Below are 17,744 nucleotides of genomic sequence, written 5' to 3'. Positions count from 1 at the left end.
AATACGGACACTCAAGTAGCGAGAGTCCGAACGATCTATCCTACCTAAGCCTGCGAGACCCGTGGGACTTGGATGTTGATCTGGCACTTGACGCATAGACCAATTGAAAGTCTAGAAATTCGCCGGACTAGGCGATGAGATTGTGGCGATGTCAAAACCCGAGCATATCGACCAGAGAGAAACACATCGGACTCGGTTGCGCTAGTCACTCGACTTGAGTTATGGTTCCTATCGACCGTAGATCACCAGCGTTAGAGTCGATAGTTTGTATATCCTTAGCCGTCGCACGCTCATAGAGTACTGCCGGCAGCCCCTTCTCCCATGCATATAAGATTTGAGTGGTGTCTGAACCTCGTCAGCACACCAGCCAGATAGCTTTACCTCCTAGCCTTTACTCTGCCCTTCGCACAATCTGGGGCTGTCTCGCTCTAGAGTCCGGTAGCCTGCCTTTTGACAAGCGTAAACACCACTTGACGTTTACTGCAGTGATGGCTATTAAACTTCACTTGAACACGATTCATAATATGCATTATATCGAGCTGCAGAGACATTTTGGCACGTCAGACCCGGCGGCCTTCTCACCCTAAAGAGGGCGAGGAATGTGGTCATTGCTTTAGAATGCTGTTGTACACTAGTACAGGTTTCAGTAGCGACTGTTCGTTTTGGCTGCTTCCCTCCATGACTTTGACGAACTCTTCTGTTCCCGTCGCTGGAGACGAATCCATCCACATCCCAAGATATATGAACGTATCAAGTGAACCCGAATCCCTTGGTATCTTTGAAGACGCCCAGAGGAAGGATTATTCTGGTGAATGACGGACTCCCTCCTCGCGTTACGCCTTTGCTTGCTTCTCATCATTTCAAAAAGTCCCCAATCCAACATTTCATGTCGAGCAAATTACGAGTACAAAAGGCGGCAAATAAGCCGCCGTATTATAATGCAAATGTGGCCATGCATGAGAGGCCAAAGGATCAGTCCTCAATGGCGTTCTCATCCACGGGCTTTGCTGGGCTGGTCATGCCTGCCTTGACATTGCCACGGGCCTTCTCCTGACTCTCGACGAACCGATCCCAGTGCATGGGATCAAGTGTCCGAAGTCCCTCACGGACCTGATCGCGGTCCTCGTTGAAGACGCGCATGATGCCCTTTTGTTCAACCTTTTGGGTCAAATCAGGCTCATCAATCTCTTCAATCATCTGGTGAAGCATAGCTGTGTGCTTAGGGTCGAGGCCAACTTCGAGTACACCACTCAGCAGACCGTAGTACTCGGGCTTGATAATTCCAGACCGAATCTTGTGGCCGGCCCTGTGCATTCTACCCTCTTCTTCGGCGAGTGCTTTCGAAGTATGCGACAACGTCGAATTCGTGCGCGGCAGACCAGGCCGGACCGATAAGCCGGTCTCGTCCTCGGCATCGGACGGAATGCTGTGCTGATCAGGATCCTCCGTCGAGGATAGCGAAGTCCCGAGTTGGTCACTCTGGCTGGGCAAGGTGGTCTCCGATGCCTCATCTGTGGACACGCGGGTTTCAGGAAATTCATCTTCGAACCGCTTGATAATATTGGCAAGTGTAACGTCGAGGAACATCAACTTGCGCAGGTTGTGCTCATCTTCCTGCGGATTGACTCTAGCCTTGGACAGTGCTGGCTGCAGTCTCTGACGAATCTTGCGGGCGCTGGCTAGTAGATGCTTCGACATATCCTTGGCCTTTCCTGGAGGTAGCTTCGGTCGCGGGCTCGCAGGCACTGGGACGCCATCTTCGAAATCCCGGATGAACTCGCCAGATTGCCTTCTCGATTCATCTCCCCTGTTCTTGAGACAGCAAGTGAGAGCCTTGACAACACCGGTGCCTCCAATGACATAGTCATCGTCTGGCGCGGATTCGTTGTCCGAGTCTTCTCTGAGAACGTCGTGGCCGACGAGATGTGCGAGGACATCGGGATAAGGTGGGATTGGGCCGCCTGGCAACGAGTCCTGAGATTCGGCTAGGACTGTTGAAATGACCGCGCTTATGTCGCCAATGGGGAATCGCTCCATATTCCGCAAGCAGTAGGCGACCACTTGCTTGGCCAAAGCCTTGACGACCTCGCCGGAATTGTCGCTCGGTACATCAATGTCGACACACACAATAGTCTTGGAGACACGTGTAGCAGCAAGGAAGGATGCATACAGCGCACAAGCTTCCTCCTGGGCATCCTCAGTCTTGGCATCTGCAAGTTTGACGAGCTCTGGATTCTCCAGAAAACTAATGTGGGCGAGCATTTTAGCCTCAGGGAGAATCTCGGCAAGCGCAATAGCTTGCTCGGATGTCATGGCGACATCAGCAAGGTGAACACGCCGGAGTCCCTGTAGCTTTGGTAGATACCTAAATGTTGTCAGCTTCGTAATCTCGTTGAGTGAATCGGTATGACTTACTTGCGCAAGAGACCAATGGCACTGGGATCCGATTTGCACAGATCCCGATTGTGAGAAAGGTCAATAAAGCGGAAGTCTTTGAGCTGAGCAAGCGCAGGGAAAATCTTGCAAAGCGAGCCAGGTTTCAAGTTGCACTCAGCCAGACTGAGCGCCCACAAAGAGTCCTTTTCCGAAATTGCATTGGCAATGATGTCAGTTTGATCTCTTAGATCGTTGCCGCCCAAGTCTAGGCCCTCGCATCCGCTTGTGGACAGATATCTGGCAACATGCCTGAGTCCCTTTTCGTCAATGTTGTTGTGAGCAAGACCAAGTCGTTTTACGCCACACTGAATGATACCGTCTATTACGATGCCGAGATCATTCGAGTTGAGGTTAGTCTCTCCGAGGTTGAGTAGTTCCAATGTAGCGCCGCCCAGTCGTTCGCCAATGGCCTTGGCAAACAGGGTCGCGCATATGTTTTGGGGTTGCTCGTCATTGGAGTTATGTCTGAGCAAGTGGTGTCCATGCCCGTTTCCGTTTTGTGCCGGTTGAGTAGGACGGGGGAAGGATATCGTCGAGACGTCGAGGAACTTGAGCGTTCGGCAGAGGTAGATGAAGAGGAACATGTGCTTCCAACCCTCGGGTCCAATCTTGTTGTTCTTGAGGACGAGCCGTTCAACGAAGCCGCCCTGTGTAGTGAGACCATCTGCCTTGGCTTGCTTCCGTCTCTTCGAATCAGGCTTCTTCGCAGCCAGGAGACCGGCCAATATCACCCTGACGCCTTCATCTGTCAGGCCGCAGTTCTCCAAGATAACCTCCTTAACCGGCACGACCGCCAAGTAATCGCCCAGAGTGATCAAGTCAGGGAGCTGCATCCAGTAGCCCGTCAAATCCAACTTCTGCACCATTCCTATGTCGGAAGAGCAATTTGAAGGGCTATTCAGTTGTTCGGTGATCTTCTTGAGAATGGGTGTCTCTCTCAACTGGCAGCAACGGCGGTATATCCTCACCGGGTTTGTTGTGGGAGACGCTGTCGTCTTGGGCGTTGCGGCTGGGGTGCCTTCGCTGGAGGAGTCGCTATCGTCGACGTGGATTTCCATGGGAATCGTGCCGTTAGCCTCAGCTTGTTTCCGTTTCTTCTCTTTCCTTGCTTTCCTCTCCTCTTCGCTCTTCTTCTTCTTTTCCTTCTTCTTGGTGTCTTTCTCCTTATCCGCGGATGCAGCGCTTACGCCGCTCGCGTCATCATCCTTGGTTTTGGCCGAGTCCACCCCCTCCGTTTCTGGTTCTTTTGGCACGGTTTCACCCGTTGTATGGATGATGCCATCGCGCTCCTTCTGCTGCTCCAGACTTTTCGGGTTCTTCAGTGCCTCGCCCTCACCCTTCTCCGTCATCTTCTTCGTTTTCGACTTCTCGAGTGGCTTCTTGACGGGCATATCTGTATCGACGTACTTAGGCATCGGCGCAATTTCGACATCAACGCTGAATGCAACCCTCCGGAGTTTCGCCTGATGCAAGTCCGAAATTTGACAACGTTCGCGGTTGCGGTCAACGTTCAGAATCTTCCGCTCTACCAGGCCGTGTGTTCCTCTCGTTCCTTGTCCTAGGACACCGCCAGACGAAGACAGTCGGCGGAAGACCCCCAGAAAACCGGCCTGGCCGCGCCCGGGAGGTGCCGGGGTGTAAGGCTGGTCGCCATCGTTTTTGGCGGCATGTGCGAGCACGGCGTTCTTTGCAGGAGTCACTTTCGGGGGTACTGGACCAGAGTCCTTTGGCGGCGTGCTTTGTGCTTGCTGGTTTGCCTGGGTAGTCTTGCTGTCTGGTGAAGAGGAAAACTTGGAAGAGATGTTGGAAAACCACGAGTTCCGGCGGGTTGGCGGAGTACCGTTCGGCCCTGGTGATTTTTCGTTCGACGGACTTCTACCTAAAGACGGTCTCGAGACTGGGATAGGTTTTGATTCTTCTGTTGTCGCTTTCGCAGTGTCCGTTGTGCCGTTGGTGTTCCCGTTGCCAACGGGTTGGCCGATGGTCGGAGAAGGGAGTGGTGATGACTCTTTGGGTGCGGACGTTGAGGATCGCCGTATGGGTAATGATTTCGGCGGTCTGTCTGTGAGGCGCATCTTGGATTAGCAGGGGAAGGATTTGGGGACTTGAGTAATTGAAAATAATGCGCGATGGAGAGGTAGGAGAGAAGGTGGAGGGAAGTGACGGGCTCTTGGATATATCCACAGGCCAGGCACGAGAGACCCAGAGATGTGGTCGACAGTGGCAAGCGCTCGTAGGTCGAGGCCGAGCTGCTTATCTGGGTCGACTTGGCTTGGGATGCGGGTGCAGGCAGGGCAGCGTTGGCGAGCGCGATATGAGTGGTGAGTGGGTGACTGGGGGTCCAGCGCAATAGCCAACTAGCTGCCCTGGAGAATGAGGTCAGATGGGACGTTTTGCATACCTTTCGGAGAGCCGCCGTGGGTCATCCAGCTAACATCTACTCCATGAACCTGCTCCATAACGATTGTCGCAGAGATGCTGTGCAAGGGTAGAATACAGGTCAAGGACCGAAGAAGCCGCAAAAGGGCCCCAAAAAAGAGGCACGAAGTCGTCCGGGCAGGCGAAGAGGGGGCGACGATGAGAGAGGAATGCTTGGCGGAGGAGGTGAAGAAGAAGGTGGTGGTGGTTGTCACTTTTTCGATTTTGGCGCAACAGAAAGGAATGGAATAGTTGCGCGCGCAGGCCGGGCAGAGGGTGACTTTTGGGTTGATTTCTAAGAGGAGGCGGAAGCGGGAGGTGGAGGGTACTTCGTAGTGTACTCGGAGGTTCGTTGATTATTAGCCCCGGTTCCTTGGACACCACCTTGGATCCTTCCGGTAAGTCGATTCGGAGCAAGAGCGGACAGAAGCTGCCTCGCTTTGCAATCGACGGTCCAGCTCTGGAAAAGCCGGGTTAGCTGGCGTGAAAGGGTGTGGTAGGGCGAGCGTGGGATGTTGGTCGAGGACGGGAGAGAAGGTACGAATAAGTCGTGGGCTCGCGGTGGTCTTGGGTGATGGCAGGGACCAAGTACTTGGGGGAGACTCGCAGGTTCGGAAACCTCACGTCAGGGTCCGGGTCCGGATGGGGAGGGGAGGGGAGGGGAGGGGAGGAGGGCGAACGGCAGGTATTCGTAGCTACGTACTCCGCACTGCCGCTGCGGTAATGCCTTCCTCAGTTCCTACCCTTGGTACCTTCCATTGGGTTCGCAATAAAAACAGTGAGCGCAATCAGGAAGCAGCCAGAGAGTCCGTACCTTGCCGTAAGGTTCCTTGAAGGAAAGGCCGGACGTGGCAGCTTTAGCGGGGGGTTCATTAACCTTTTTAGAGGCAAAGCATCTCGTCATTGGCAGGAGATGAGCGGCGCCATGGCCCAGGCTGGTTGGTTTTTGGAGACTTCACTTTCACCCGAGGGGCCACCCGGTCTTGGCTGGCCTGAGGTACCTACCCAAACACATGGGCTACTCTGTAGAAGAAGTACCCCCCCGTACGGGAGTCCAATGTCGTGCTTTCCTCCGCCATTGCTGACTGTTGTCAACTTGTCACCACTTGTTCATCGCCAATGAAACAAGATGCAATGGTTTCCCGCCCTAAGGCACATTTACAATTTGCAATACAAACCCACGGAAAGCAAGAAAGGAAAACCAAGAGGAAAAGACGCTTTAACGGCATCCAAACACAAAATCAACTATCCCTGGCGATATATACCGTCCCTCACCTGCCGTCCTCCCAGTATCCTGGCCCGATGGGAAGTCCCGCGTCAACAACCTTCAGACGGACGGACATCTTATGCCGCAATCTTCCCCGGTATGTTTTTTCATGCAGCACTGACGGCCCTTGTCTTTTTTTTTTTTTTTTTTTTGTCTTTAACCACCAATGTTCCTAGACTTCTTGCGTACCTCAATTTGGTCAAATACTCCCGTCTTCCGCGGCTCGCTCCATCCCGGCCCCAAACTCCCCTCTCGTGGGCACTGCCAACTTGGGAGATCAGATCCCCGGGTAAGAACCTCGGCCCGCCATATTGAGACGACCAGCACCGCAGTTGGGCTTGAGATAGGACATCTGTGGTGGAAACATCACACGCGCACACTCAACTGTTACTGCGTACGGATACTGCGCCTGTCCGTGCCTCCTCACCGCACGCAGCAGGACCTGACACGGCCAACCGCCAGAGGCACCGGTATCGCGGTTTTCGTCCTCCGTGGATGGCACATAGCTTGGCTCCAGGGCCCATGTACTTTACCACCGACTTCGTACTTGTAGGGGACCTCCGCCGCCCTACAGTCAGCAGGTAGCCAGTGGATTGCTTCAACTCTCCTCTGGTTGGATGCCACTGCCGGCCCTCTCCACTCGTCAGCGGGGATCATGAACGTCAGGAGAGCGAGAGAGAGCAACCTGGAACTCTCTCAGACTCTCACTCTCAGTCTCTCGAGACCCCCCCCCCCTCCCGTGTGCTGCTAACTTGCCCCAGCTGAGTTACCTTCATTTCGGCGCCAATCGCCTGGCATCCACGACAAGGCGACCCTCACTGGTCACCACACATAGTCACACACAGCCTTCACTCTCCATTCGCAAGCGGACGAACAGCCCTGCATCTTTCTGCAACCTGCCACTAGAACCGCACACTACTGCAGAGTCACAGGAGGACGTGGGCTGGACGCAGATGTGGGCTCTTATTAATCGCGCGCCTCTTGAACACCGGACTGACCACACAGCTCACCCTTGGGGCGGCGGGCCTGCCAAGTCATTGACAGTTGAACGCTGGACTCTACGGAATAGAGTGACTGGGCTCGCTCAAGCATCCTGCACGTTGTCAAAACAAGCCGCCAAACGCCCGCGCACAAGCCAGACAAAGTTCACACTTGCCATTTGCAGTCATAACCTTCACATTTAGGTGCACTACCTACCTACTACCCCATTGTACACTACCGCGTAAGTACAGCGGCGTCGATTCGGGGTCCAGATGCACTCTTTGATCTTGCAGTGATTAGGAAGAAAATGGGCCACCAGTCCACGAGCATAAGTACGGATACACAAGACGGGCCACTGTCGACCATGGAGTGACCGGCTGACCGCCCCATGAGCATCGCGAGATCACGGGCCCTTACTCAACGGAGCTGCCGTTGGGGGACTCCCCTGCTTTAATATTCAGCGGTGTCCCTTCGTCTAAAAGGGGCAGACAAACGGACACCGCTACAATACCAGGGACTCTCACTCACCCACTCTCGAACGGAACCTTGCGTGGCGGCACATCGGAGCGGTTGTGGGCTCTTGTCTCCTTCTGCAGCAGTGTGCCGTATTTCCCAGCGTACCATTCCTTTATTTTTCAACCGGATGAAATGATGTGCTTCGGGTCAGGGACTCCAGGTGTGATTTCCGCCTCTCGCGACCCTCCCATCCCCGCGCTATGCCCTCCGTTCATCCCGTAATTCCCGCGCGCGACGTGACGAAATGCGAATCTCGGCTCGTGTCTCTCATCGTTGACTTCCTCGAATTGGAGCATAGCTGCAGTGTGCCAGTGTCTCCTAAGCTCCTCTGAAGTCCCTTGTCATTACCGGAGAGATCCAGATTGGATCTCATGGTGTCTACTCAATTTTACCTATGTCGCCATACAAAGTTTTCGGACGCTTTGTGGGACCAGACGGGAATCGACCCATCTCTGCCTCGCAGCAGTAGCGGCATGATTACCTGGTCAAGGGGGAAAGCGAGGAGGCTGTGACCCATCTCAGATCCAACATCTCTCACGATAGTCTGTACGGAGACCCGTGCCGATATCATCGCGAGGTGTATGAAGCCAATGGCCCTTTGCACTATCCCGGAACCCTCCGGGGCTCCAAAAGTTTTGCAGATGCCATCATCTCTTGATTCTCGTAAGAGATCGACGCATTTCCCCAATGCCGTCTCGCATGATCTGATATCATTGGTGCTCCTATGCGGGGTCCCATGCCCTCCCTCTTTTTCTTTTTTTTTTGTGCCTCACCACCACAGTGATCACACACGCCTGCCAATCTGCGTCATCTTGCGGCCGACAGGTCCATCGCCTGTCACGGAGTGCATCGAGTCCGACAAGCGAGCGATCAAGCATTTTCAATCGTGCCGCTGAGGCATGAGACGGCACCGCGTTACAGTAGCGCCGTCTCCTCACGCACGTTTTCGTTTTGACGTAGACCGGCATCGCTGTGATTGCAAGAAGACGAATGGTTACCTGCGCTTAGGAGAGGGTTGGCTTGCTGTCACTTATCACGTTCCCCTCATTCGGACAAAAACATTTCAATGGGTGGTCAATAGCTTTTGACGTCTGGCATTTGGGATATTCTTATTGAATTCTCGAGGAGTCTTTTTTGACTCCTCCCGTGACCATCATAATCCTCCTTCCGGATTTTTGTTTGCCTGATTAACGCCCGAAGAAGACTGAAGAAAAGTTGTCATGCCATAACGTCAAATGCCTTGCCCATATGCCAAACCCCACCACGAATAATTAAACCGCTTTGCTACTACAGAAAGGGAAGAATTTACTCGGCACGGTACGCAGCGATGCGCTCCTTGACCTTCTGCTCCTTCTCCTCCTTTGTGAGGCGCTTGGTCTTGTACTTCTTGGACTCGGCCTTCCACTCCTCCTTGGTCTTCTTGTTTCCGGACTCCTCCTTCTTCCAGGGGTCCTCGCGGATGGCGGCGTGGGCCTCGGTGTAGAGCTCCTCGAGACCGTCAGCCTCGACGTCGTCGTCAATGTACTGCTGGAACTGGGACTTGTAGCGCTCCTCGTCGTCGTCGGCGAGGGTCTCCATGTACTCGGCGACGTGCTGGCCGAAGATGTAGTTCTTGAGGGTCTCGGCGTCGAGCTCCTTGGACTCGATGTCGTAGCCGGGGAAGCGCTTCTCGGAGTGGGGAACGAGAATGCCACCGTCAGAGGCACCCTTCATGGCGCCGAAGACACGGGCACCGGTGGAGGTGCGGTGGAGACCGACGTCGAGGTTGGCCTTGAAGGGGCGGCGCTCGCCGTCGTCGGTCTCGGCGGCCTCGGTGAGGGTGTACTCACCATCAGCCTCCTCAACACCAGTGAAGGTCTTGTCAAGGCCGAGCTTGGAGAGGGCACGGCGGGCGATCAGGAGACCGGTGGCGTAGGCGGCGGCCCAGTTGGTGAGGCCGTGGGTGATGCCGTAGGCGGGGAGCTCGTGAGCGTAGGCGGCGACGAAGACCTTGTCGCCGGTGAGCTCAGAGGTGACGATTTGCATGATGATGTCCCGGTTGGTGAAGCGGACCACAAGACGGTACTTGGGGGCACCGTACTTGTTCTTGGCCTGGGTGATCAGGCGCTTGCGGGCATAGTAGTCGGTCTTGCCGGATCTTCTACGCTTGTACTTGGTCTGGAAGCGACTGGAGTGGAAAGGTCAGCCAACTCTGATCTCGAAAGAACCTATGGATGGGGATCTCTAAAGTGATTTGAGACTTACCTGTAGTACGCGCTGTTCTTCACCAACTTGTGGAAAGCCTGTGTACGAAAGATCCCGAGTCAGCAATTTGCGCTTCAGATATGGCCTGTTGACCCGAAGCATCTTGCGTTGACTCTCAATCCCATGAGACATTTCTGTCTGCTATTGGGGGCCATTTCTTTTTCGCCATTGCTGGCTAGAAAGAGGAGGTTTTTGTCGCAATTTGTCGTTCGGCCATTTTTCAGGCTTTTGACGAGCTGATGGTTGATGTATCAACTTACCATCTTGACGGTATATGAGCGGGCGGTTGGCTCAAATTTGTCGGTGTGGGTGGTTGTCGAAGGGGGTTGTCAAGAGTAAAAAAAGTTCCAAGGCACAACTTCGCGATAATATTCCTCTGTGGGTTTTGGGGCAGCCCTAGATTGTGTGGCCCCACCTCTCCCCTCTCGATTGTCACTCCCAAAGCAGGTCGGGGACGAGTCACGTGGAGATTGGACTTTGGCCGGGGACGACATGGTCTGTGCACTTATGCTTACCTCATCTCGAGTGACCTCTCAATCCCTTCAGTGCCTTGGTGCTTTGGGCCGAGGTCCACTGGTACAATCCGCACCGAGGTGGGGGCTTTCCCCAGGTTTCGGCCCCCCAACCCATCGCTGCTCTCCACGGCTTCCAACGCTGGCCAGAGTTGTGGATTTACTACAAGTACTTCGTAAGAACATAGATCTGCCGTTTCTCGGAGCCATGCAGTCCTTAGAAGAGTCTGATACCTTTCTCATTGATCACGTTCTCGAGGCTGTAGACGATATGACAGACTCCAAGCAGCCCAAGGTGCTTTTATTCGACATTGGTGGTGTGTGTGTAAGTAGCACCCCGTGATTTTTTTCTGCTCAATAGACTCCAAGTCACCAATGCGTTATTGTAAATCATGCATATCATATCATATTTCAACGACGGCCAATTTTCTGACTTGACAAGGTCGTATCACCATTTCAATCCATCCTAGATTATGAGCTCAGTCTCGGTATCCCGCCAGGATGGGTGAATTACTCCATCTCCAAGACAAGTCCTACGGGCTTTTGGCATCGCCTTGAGACGGGCTCAATACCCATGGACCAGGCCTTCTTTGACGGCTTCAGCAAGGACCTTCACGACCAAGGCCGCTGGGAGGCATTCTACGCCGCTCAAAATGCAAAGAATCCATCTCTCCCTAAGGAGACGCCACCCCTACCTACCGTCGACGCCAAGTACCTCTTCAACACCATGATGGCCAACTCAATTCCCCCGGACCCGTGGATGTACCCGGCGCTGAAAAAGCTCAAGTCCAGTGGGAAGTACATCCTCGCCGCGCTGAGCAACACCGTCATTTTCCCCGAGGGTCACAAGCTGCATAGAAAAGACTTCATGGACGACCCCGTTCGCAGCTTGTTTGACGTGTTTGTCTCCTCGGCACATGTTGGTTTGAGAAAACCGGATCCGAGAATGTATCACCTCGCGCTGGAAAGGCTGAACGAGTACGCTGCCCAGAATGCGAGCTCTGAGAGAGGCCAGGCGCTCAAGTGGGGCGAGGGCATTAAACCACAGGATATCGTGTTCTTGGACGACATTGGCGAGAACCTAAAGGAGGCGAAGAAGCAAGGGTTCAACACTATCAAAGTCCATCTAGGACGAGCCTACGAGGCGGTAGAAGAACTAGAGAAGGTTACTGGACTCGCATTAGAGGGCAACCATCCAAAGGTCCCTGTGAAGCCGAATCTGAAGGGTAGTGGTAAGGCGAAGTTGTAGAGCCAGGTGCGCAAGGAAAGGTTCTTATTAGATGTAATAGCCGAGCCTAGGTTCTCCGGGCTACATAGATATAGAGAGCATCTACGTTGACGACTTGGCCGTTAACGGTAGCCTTTTTCCACTCTTCGTGAAATAGTGCCCTAGCCTGGTCCCTGAACTCTTCCGTCGGGAGACTGGTAACCAACGACGTGCTCGTGACATGCTCAAACTGCTCGTCAATCTGGTCCATACCGTAATATGTGTCTCCTTTCCCGGAAATGTTATGCATTAGTTCGATCCTGTCCACCACGTACCCTGCGCTCTCGAGAATCTTTGTGAAGGAGTTCTTGTCCGTGATCCAGGACCTGTTGCTGGGAAATCGTGACCGTAGGCGCCTAGCCGCCTTCTCCAGAATGAGTCCGATCTTGAAGTTGTCCTCATGCGTGATATCGATGACCACCCTGCCTCCCGGTCTCAGGAAGTTGCGCCACCTCGCAACGACACCCTCAGGGTCGTCAAAGAGAACAAAGGCGCTGGAGCACAAGATGGCATCAAAACTTTGCCCCTCCAGCTCCGGCAATGTCTCCAATTTTGTGGCATCGTGAAGGAACAGACGAATGTTTGCACTCGGCTTGAGGCGCTCTAGCTTCTCTCTCGCCTTGTTGAGCATGGCCTCGGTGACGTCGAGGCCGACGATCTCGCCCGTGTCGCCTACCTGGTCGGCAGCAGTGAAGACCTCGAGGCCGGTGCCGCAAGCTAGAATCAAAACGCGTTCACCGGGTTGGATATCGGCGACGGCCATGAAGCGCTTGGTCCAGTCGGGATGGAATGAGTTCTCATAGTTGTCAGCTCGCGCGGTGTACATGCGCTGAGATGAGGTTGCTTGTGTCTCGGAATCGAAGTCCATGTTGTTTGATTCTGCTCGTTCAATGTGTTTGAATCACTTCTGGAAATAAAATTTCAAGAATGTTGTGATGAGTGCGGGATTGAGTTCTTAGATGAGATAACGTCGGTGGCCAATTATCTTGAGTTAAGTCCTTAAAGTCCGGGCTTACCTACCCCGTCGGCAACACGATCCGATGATCTGCAAGCGGCGCAAACGCTTGTTTCCTCCACGATGCACGAATATGTTGATCAAGGTGAGTCAGCAAAACTTACATGCTTAACTCCAACTGGCACCCAAAGTCGGGAACCTTCGGTCGTATACAAATATCCGAATAGCTTCTTGTCAAACTCAAGGAAGCAGATTTTGCATGCTCTTGTATCCAATTCAAGACAGGACGATCCACTGATTGTCTTGTTACTTAATAAAGAACCTAGAGCAGGAGCACCATCAAGAGCACAGTTCATTGATCGAGTAAAGGTACGACAGGTGCTGTTAACACAATGCGCCGCCTAAATGAGAACGCGGAAGGACGTACCTACTTGGGTCTCTTCTCCTTCCTTCCTGTCATAAAAGGCGTAACAGGTTGGGTGGTCGAGTGGGACTTGGGGGGTTTCCAGAGTGCGACTTCAGTCCTTCGGCCACCTCACACCGACGCTTTTTTTTTTTGATTCCTTGAGGGTCAATCCCTTCTTCCCGCTTCGTTGCAAATGTCTTACTTTCCTCTTCAGTCTAGAAGGAAAGGAACAGCTTCCCGAACACCTTACTATCATGGCTATCTTATCGAACAAGCTCCTCCCACTGCAGTAAACATCCCAGATCACAGTACCATCTGGTCTTTGCCGTTCTAACATACGAATGACTGGGATTCTATGACTTGGGTAGGCTACAAAATTCATGCGCGCAAAAAAAACTTCCAGTTGTTAGGAAGAGAGGTCACAAAGCTGGCGGTCAGTCTCACCACCTAGCATCACGCGTTTGCGCAAGTTGGGTTTACTTGATGATGCAGTATGCCGCTCCGCATGAATAGTGTAGAACTGCATGAACACCCTAGAACGACCCGAAGAATTTCACGGAAGCCAGATGATAGTCATCCTTGGAAAATCTCTTGGTTCCTAACTTGTCTACACAATGAAGAGGCTGCCATATAAGTCAGAAGGGGCCATATCGTTTTCGTCACACGTTGTCAGCGTGCATGTTTCGTCCTCTTCAGCTAACGGAGCTCAAGTAAACACTGCCCTGCACCTACGCTGTCAGTCAAATGAACCTAGACCGAGAGATAATACCTCCCCACACCTGTCGGTGAGTATGGGCTAACGTAGCCATTTGCCCGGTAACTGCCAAGACTACGTAGTCTGCCGTGATGCAGCATCTTGATATGTTCAAGAGTGTTTACTTGTGAGCTTCCAAGCCTCAGGAACACGATGCTTCTAGAAGGCTCCTTTCCATTCATCTCGTCAATTTGAACAGCCTCATCTATTCATCCTTTCTCTTACACTCACATATCGCACCCATACCGTTTTGAACTACACCGGATCAGGATTATTGACCCTACGCTGGCATTAAAGCCTGCCTGCCTCGCTTCCCTGGTCAGCTGTTGTTTCGCAAGCGTAACTGCCCCAGCAGGCATCAAATGCGGTTGCTGGAGATTGCTTGGAATCCGATACTGCAAGACGTACGAGGCTTTGTGCTTGCGCCAAAACTCCAAGCTCAGCCAATCAATAAGGTGTCCGCTTCTCATATCTTGTGTTCTAGTCAGAGAGTCTTCTCTTTCTCAAATATAATGGAGGATATAGAGACAATATGCAACTGAAGCTGTCTTGTTTCTCGGATAATAGTGTAAGTGTTAGGTTTCATACTTTGTTACACTCTTTGTCGAAGTAACCTCACCGCCGTTGCGAATATTTAGCATACTGCAGAAACATATTCTAGCAGCTGCGGATGCCCGATACAGACCAGTTTTAACTCTAGACGGCTCTATTAGCCTTTCAGCTCATTCTCTAGTGCTTTCCATGACCTTCCCCGTGGCTGCCCATGGCCAAGACGATGACCACCAGTCTGCCGTGGCCGACGTGCAAACGGTCAGTCAGTCCGATGTGCATTTCAGAGAGCCGCATTCCATCTCGATGGGTTACAACAGCTTCTCTCCGTGTCTATTCCCTGATCAATGAGAAAGCAGCATCATTTATATTTCGTTTTTCCTCATCATTCCACCTCAACTCATAAGCAACCATGGTCGCCGCCATCAAAACCAAGTGGCTAAAAACCACGACCGAGCTCCAGACCTGCCTTGAAGTCAACATCAGATCCTGCTTCAACTGCCAGGGCCACTCCGCCACAAAGTCGTCTTGCGGCAACGCAGTTAGCCAGGCCTCTCGATCCGAGATGGCGTTCGTCATGCTCGACATTATCAACTGCGGTAGTCTGGCGTCTGCGTCTGCCCACCTCGAGCGACTCGCCGGTCTCGCCTTGTGCAAGAGATCTCACCAGCCACAGGCTGGAGAGTTGGCTACGCAGTGGAAGGCTCGGATCCGGTCTTACCTTGCAGTTTGTAACGAAGGCGGCGTCGCTAAGGAAATGGATGTCAAGGCTCCCGTGAGACCACAGCGCACAACCACAGCCACGGCCACGATCAAGACCAGGACCATGATCACGCCGCCTTCCACTCCCGTCGTCAACAAAAGGGACATTCAGCAGCCCGCGTCTACGCGATCATCACAGCGCCAGCGCACTGCATCGCCGCCCCCAGCCACACCGAGACGAACCATTCGAGCCCCAAGAGGCTCTGCTTCGTCCACCGCCGTCCTCATCGGAGAGGATCCCGAAGATGATTCCAGGGAAGAAGATTCTGAAGAGGATTTCGAAGAGGAATCCGAAGAGGAGGAGGAGTTTCATGAACCCAAGCCGGTCCGCAGCCACACTAGACGTGCTCGGGCCCCATCGGTCAAGTGGGAACCCAACGGTAAGGCTGGCTTACCTTACCCGTACCCAAGCCAGACAGAGGATCGAGAGAACCTCGAGTATAAGCTGGCCAAGGCCCAGGCGGAATTGACGATGTATGAAGCGTGGGCCAGACTTCAAAAGTTTGAGTAGGTAGGGGTGGGGGTTACTACATTGCAGTGATCGGAAGTTGGATGAGCTGGATGGTTTGGATTTGGACTGATTTTAGATTGTTTGGGAGGCATTTGTTTCAATGGGCACTAGATAATGAGCAAGGGTGTTCATAAATTCATGAGGACCTGTTAGCTTTCCTTTCATGGGGTCCAGGGGGGAAGGATTCGGATAGAGCAGCGCAGATACAGACATCACCCAGCGGAAAAAAGACAGTACCAATACTTTATGTTAATTTCAATCATAGCCACATTATTCTCATTACTCCAGCGCTTGATTCCAGGGCTCCCACATCTGCTTGTCATAACTCGCCATGCACTTCACCTTCTCAGGCGGATCAGCCTTCCAATCCACCCTGAAATCTTGCACCTCGTCCTCGCCTCCCACCCACTGACTGGTATATCCCTTTGCTGCCTTAATCTTCCTCCCGGCCTCGTCACTGTACTCTAGATTGACACTTGGCACCACCGCAATCTTGCCGAACCCGGCATTCCACAGATCCTTGCAGAAAAGCTGCGGCTCGCCCTGGAAACACTCCCCCGGCCCGGGCGCCCGAAAACTGACAAGTCGATCCACCAACGGTCTCGCCGTCATCGCCACGGCCCCGTTCCAGCACGAGAACACCTGCAGCGGCTTGTGGTCGAAGAAGCGCCGGCGCGAGGTATCCTCGTTCCAGAAGATGTTCCACGCAGAGTTCCAGTTGCCGTCAGGCGGAATCTCGAAAAAGGAATCGCCCGCGATGGTGCGGCTGATCCACACGTCGTAAAAGGTCGGATCGGGGCCGACGTAGGTCCAGTCGAAGCCGCACGTCATGTCGGCGCCCAGGTATAAGCGTTGGTGCGCGAGTTCGAGAATATCTTCTAGGCAAATGGCCACGTCGTTGAGGAAGAGAACTACTGCGTCGGCGGCGTACTTGCCTGGCCCACCGGAGACGAGGGGGGCGAGGGCCATGTTGCGCAGCTCGGCCAGTTTGGGGATGCGGTCGCCCGCGCCGGGGTCGAGGTCGCTGCGGGAGAAGTGATATTCGGTGCCGAGCTTCTCGATTTCCGGACGAAGGAGGTGGAGGATCTCGTAGGTGCCATCGCCCGAGTTGCCTTCCACTATTGAGAGGACACAATTCTCCGGGCCCAAGAAATGGAGTGCCTCGACGATGGAGCCTAGGAGTCGCGGGAGGAGGTCCGCCTTCTCACGTATGTTGAGGGCGATGAAGAATTTGGGTTTCTTGAGTGTGGTGCCTGGCTTAAGGTAATGGTAGCGTGAGATGTCGGGGCGAGGGCAGTCCAGCCTGGATAGAGATTTGTTGTCTGGGTCGAGGATCGAGGCGATGTAGAGCGGTGCGTTTTTGAGGTGTTCCGGGTTGGCGTCCGGCACTGTGGAGCTGGCGCCGTCGCCCACATCTGAGGAAGGCACCGGCGGTGGCGTCGGCGTCGGAGTAGAAATCGGGGGTAGTGGCGTATGCGACGGCGCGATCGCCGGCGATGTTACGGCAGTGTTCGTCTGATTTTCTTCATTGTGTGGAGCTGCTCCGTGCGCTGCTTCGGTCGGGTTTGGCTTTCCTGAGTCAAGTGTTAGTTCAATCGATGCTTCTTTTGACGTCAGGTTCGACGACGACGGCAAGGTGAAGGTGTGTGGTGAAGAGAGCGTACGGAATGGCTTGTACGCGATGTCAAAGTATTCGCGCCCCGAGAAAAGATCGTATGCGACGAGCAAGCTGATGAGCAACAGGCACACTACGCCGGCCTGTGCGATAGTGCTGTGTATCCTTTTCGCCATGGTTTTCTCATGAAGGATCGAGCCTTACCATCGTGTTCCAGGGAAGGGGCCAGAGGTTGTAGAAAGTGAGGAAGGAAATGAACAGAGAAGCAAAGGAGAAAGAAAGTGAAATCAGCCTCGAGTATGACAGAATGGATGTACAGGCAAACGCGCCTCTTCCGATCGAGGAGTGTGACCAGGGTTTTTGCTTTCTTTGGGGGCGACCAACAGTGAACACAGCTCAGGTGGCTGTTGGAAGCAAAAGAGCCCTTGTTCGTCCTCTCTCGCCAATGCCATTGCGAACCACTAATTACCCCAGGTAGACGCGCGCCCGCCTGCCCTGTTGGACGGTCGAAATCCGTGTAGTCCGTTGGTCGGGGGGTGGAGAGAGAGAGA

General features: G+C 53.5%; 7 protein-coding genes across 7 annotated transcripts; 3 read left to right on the top strand and 4 right to left on the bottom strand.

Annotated features, from left to right (window-relative positions):
* Positions 1 to 972: 972 nt before the first annotated feature.
* Positions 973 to 4,511, bottom strand: CPAR01_03607 (cell wall biogenesis protein Mhp1; the record flags this gene model as incomplete). The annotated part of the gene is made up of 2 exons (XM_060487894.1): positions 973 to 2,365; positions 2,416 to 4,511. 2 exons carry the CDS (start codon positions 4,509 to 4,511, stop codon positions 973 to 975), a joined length of 3,489 nt encoding a protein of 1,162 aa, XP_060352100.1.
* Positions 4,512 to 6,287: 1,776 nt separating this feature from the next.
* Positions 6,288 to 7,475, top strand: CPAR01_03606 (uncharacterized protein; the record flags this gene model as incomplete). The annotated part of the gene is made up of 2 exons (XM_060487893.1): positions 6,288 to 6,645; positions 7,306 to 7,475. 2 exons carry the CDS (start codon positions 6,288 to 6,290, stop codon positions 7,473 to 7,475), a joined length of 528 nt encoding a protein of 175 aa, XP_060352099.1.
* A 1,448-nt stretch (positions 7,476 to 8,923) lies between these two features.
* On the bottom strand, positions 8,924 to 10,017 carry CPAR01_03605 (ribosomal L18p/L5e family protein; the record flags this gene model as incomplete). Its single annotated transcript, XM_060487892.1, has 3 exons — positions 8,924 to 9,785; positions 9,863 to 9,900; positions 9,976 to 10,017. The coding sequence occupies 3 exons, from the start codon at positions 10,015 to 10,017 to the stop codon at positions 8,924 to 8,926; spliced, it is 942 nt and encodes a 313-aa protein (XP_060352098.1).
* A 565-nt stretch (positions 10,018 to 10,582) lies between these two features.
* CPAR01_03604 (haloacid dehalogenase-like hydrolase) lies at positions 10,583 to 11,623 on the top strand (the record flags this gene model as incomplete). Its single annotated transcript, XM_060487891.1, has 2 exons — positions 10,583 to 10,699; positions 10,817 to 11,623. The coding sequence occupies 2 exons, from the start codon at positions 10,583 to 10,585 to the stop codon at positions 11,621 to 11,623; spliced, it is 924 nt and encodes a 307-aa protein (XP_060352097.1).
* A 46-nt stretch (positions 11,624 to 11,669) lies between these two features.
* On the bottom strand, positions 11,670 to 12,509 carry CPAR01_03603 (methyltransferase; the record flags this gene model as incomplete). Its single annotated transcript, XM_060487890.1, has 1 exon — positions 11,670 to 12,509. The coding sequence occupies one exon, from the start codon at positions 12,507 to 12,509 to the stop codon at positions 11,670 to 11,672; it is 840 nt and encodes a 279-aa protein (XP_060352096.1).
* A 2,208-nt stretch (positions 12,510 to 14,717) lies between these two features.
* CPAR01_03602 (uncharacterized protein) lies at positions 14,718 to 15,578 on the top strand (the record flags this gene model as incomplete). The annotated part of the gene is made up of 1 exon (XM_060487889.1): positions 14,718 to 15,578. One exon carries the CDS (start codon positions 14,718 to 14,720, stop codon positions 15,576 to 15,578), a length of 861 nt encoding a protein of 286 aa, XP_060352095.1.
* Positions 15,579 to 15,857: 279 nt separating this feature from the next.
* On the bottom strand, positions 15,858 to 17,369 carry CPAR01_03601 (alpha-1,3-mannosyltransferase CMT1; the record flags this gene model as incomplete). The annotated part of the gene is made up of 1 exon (XM_060487888.1): positions 15,858 to 17,369. One exon carries the CDS (start codon positions 17,367 to 17,369, stop codon positions 15,858 to 15,860), a length of 1,512 nt encoding a protein of 503 aa, XP_060352094.1.
* Positions 17,370 to 17,744: the final 375 nt, after the last annotated feature.

Source organism: Colletotrichum paranaense (assembly GCF_030867605.1).
Source record: "Colletotrichum paranaense strain IMI 384185 chromosome Unknown Scaffold_3.1, whole genome shotgun sequence".
NCBI lineage: Eukaryota > Fungi > Ascomycota > Sordariomycetes > Glomerellales > Glomerellaceae > Colletotrichum > Colletotrichum paranaense.
The sequence above is the reverse complement of the archived record's forward strand: the minus strand, read 5'-3'. Positions and strand labels throughout refer to the sequence as shown.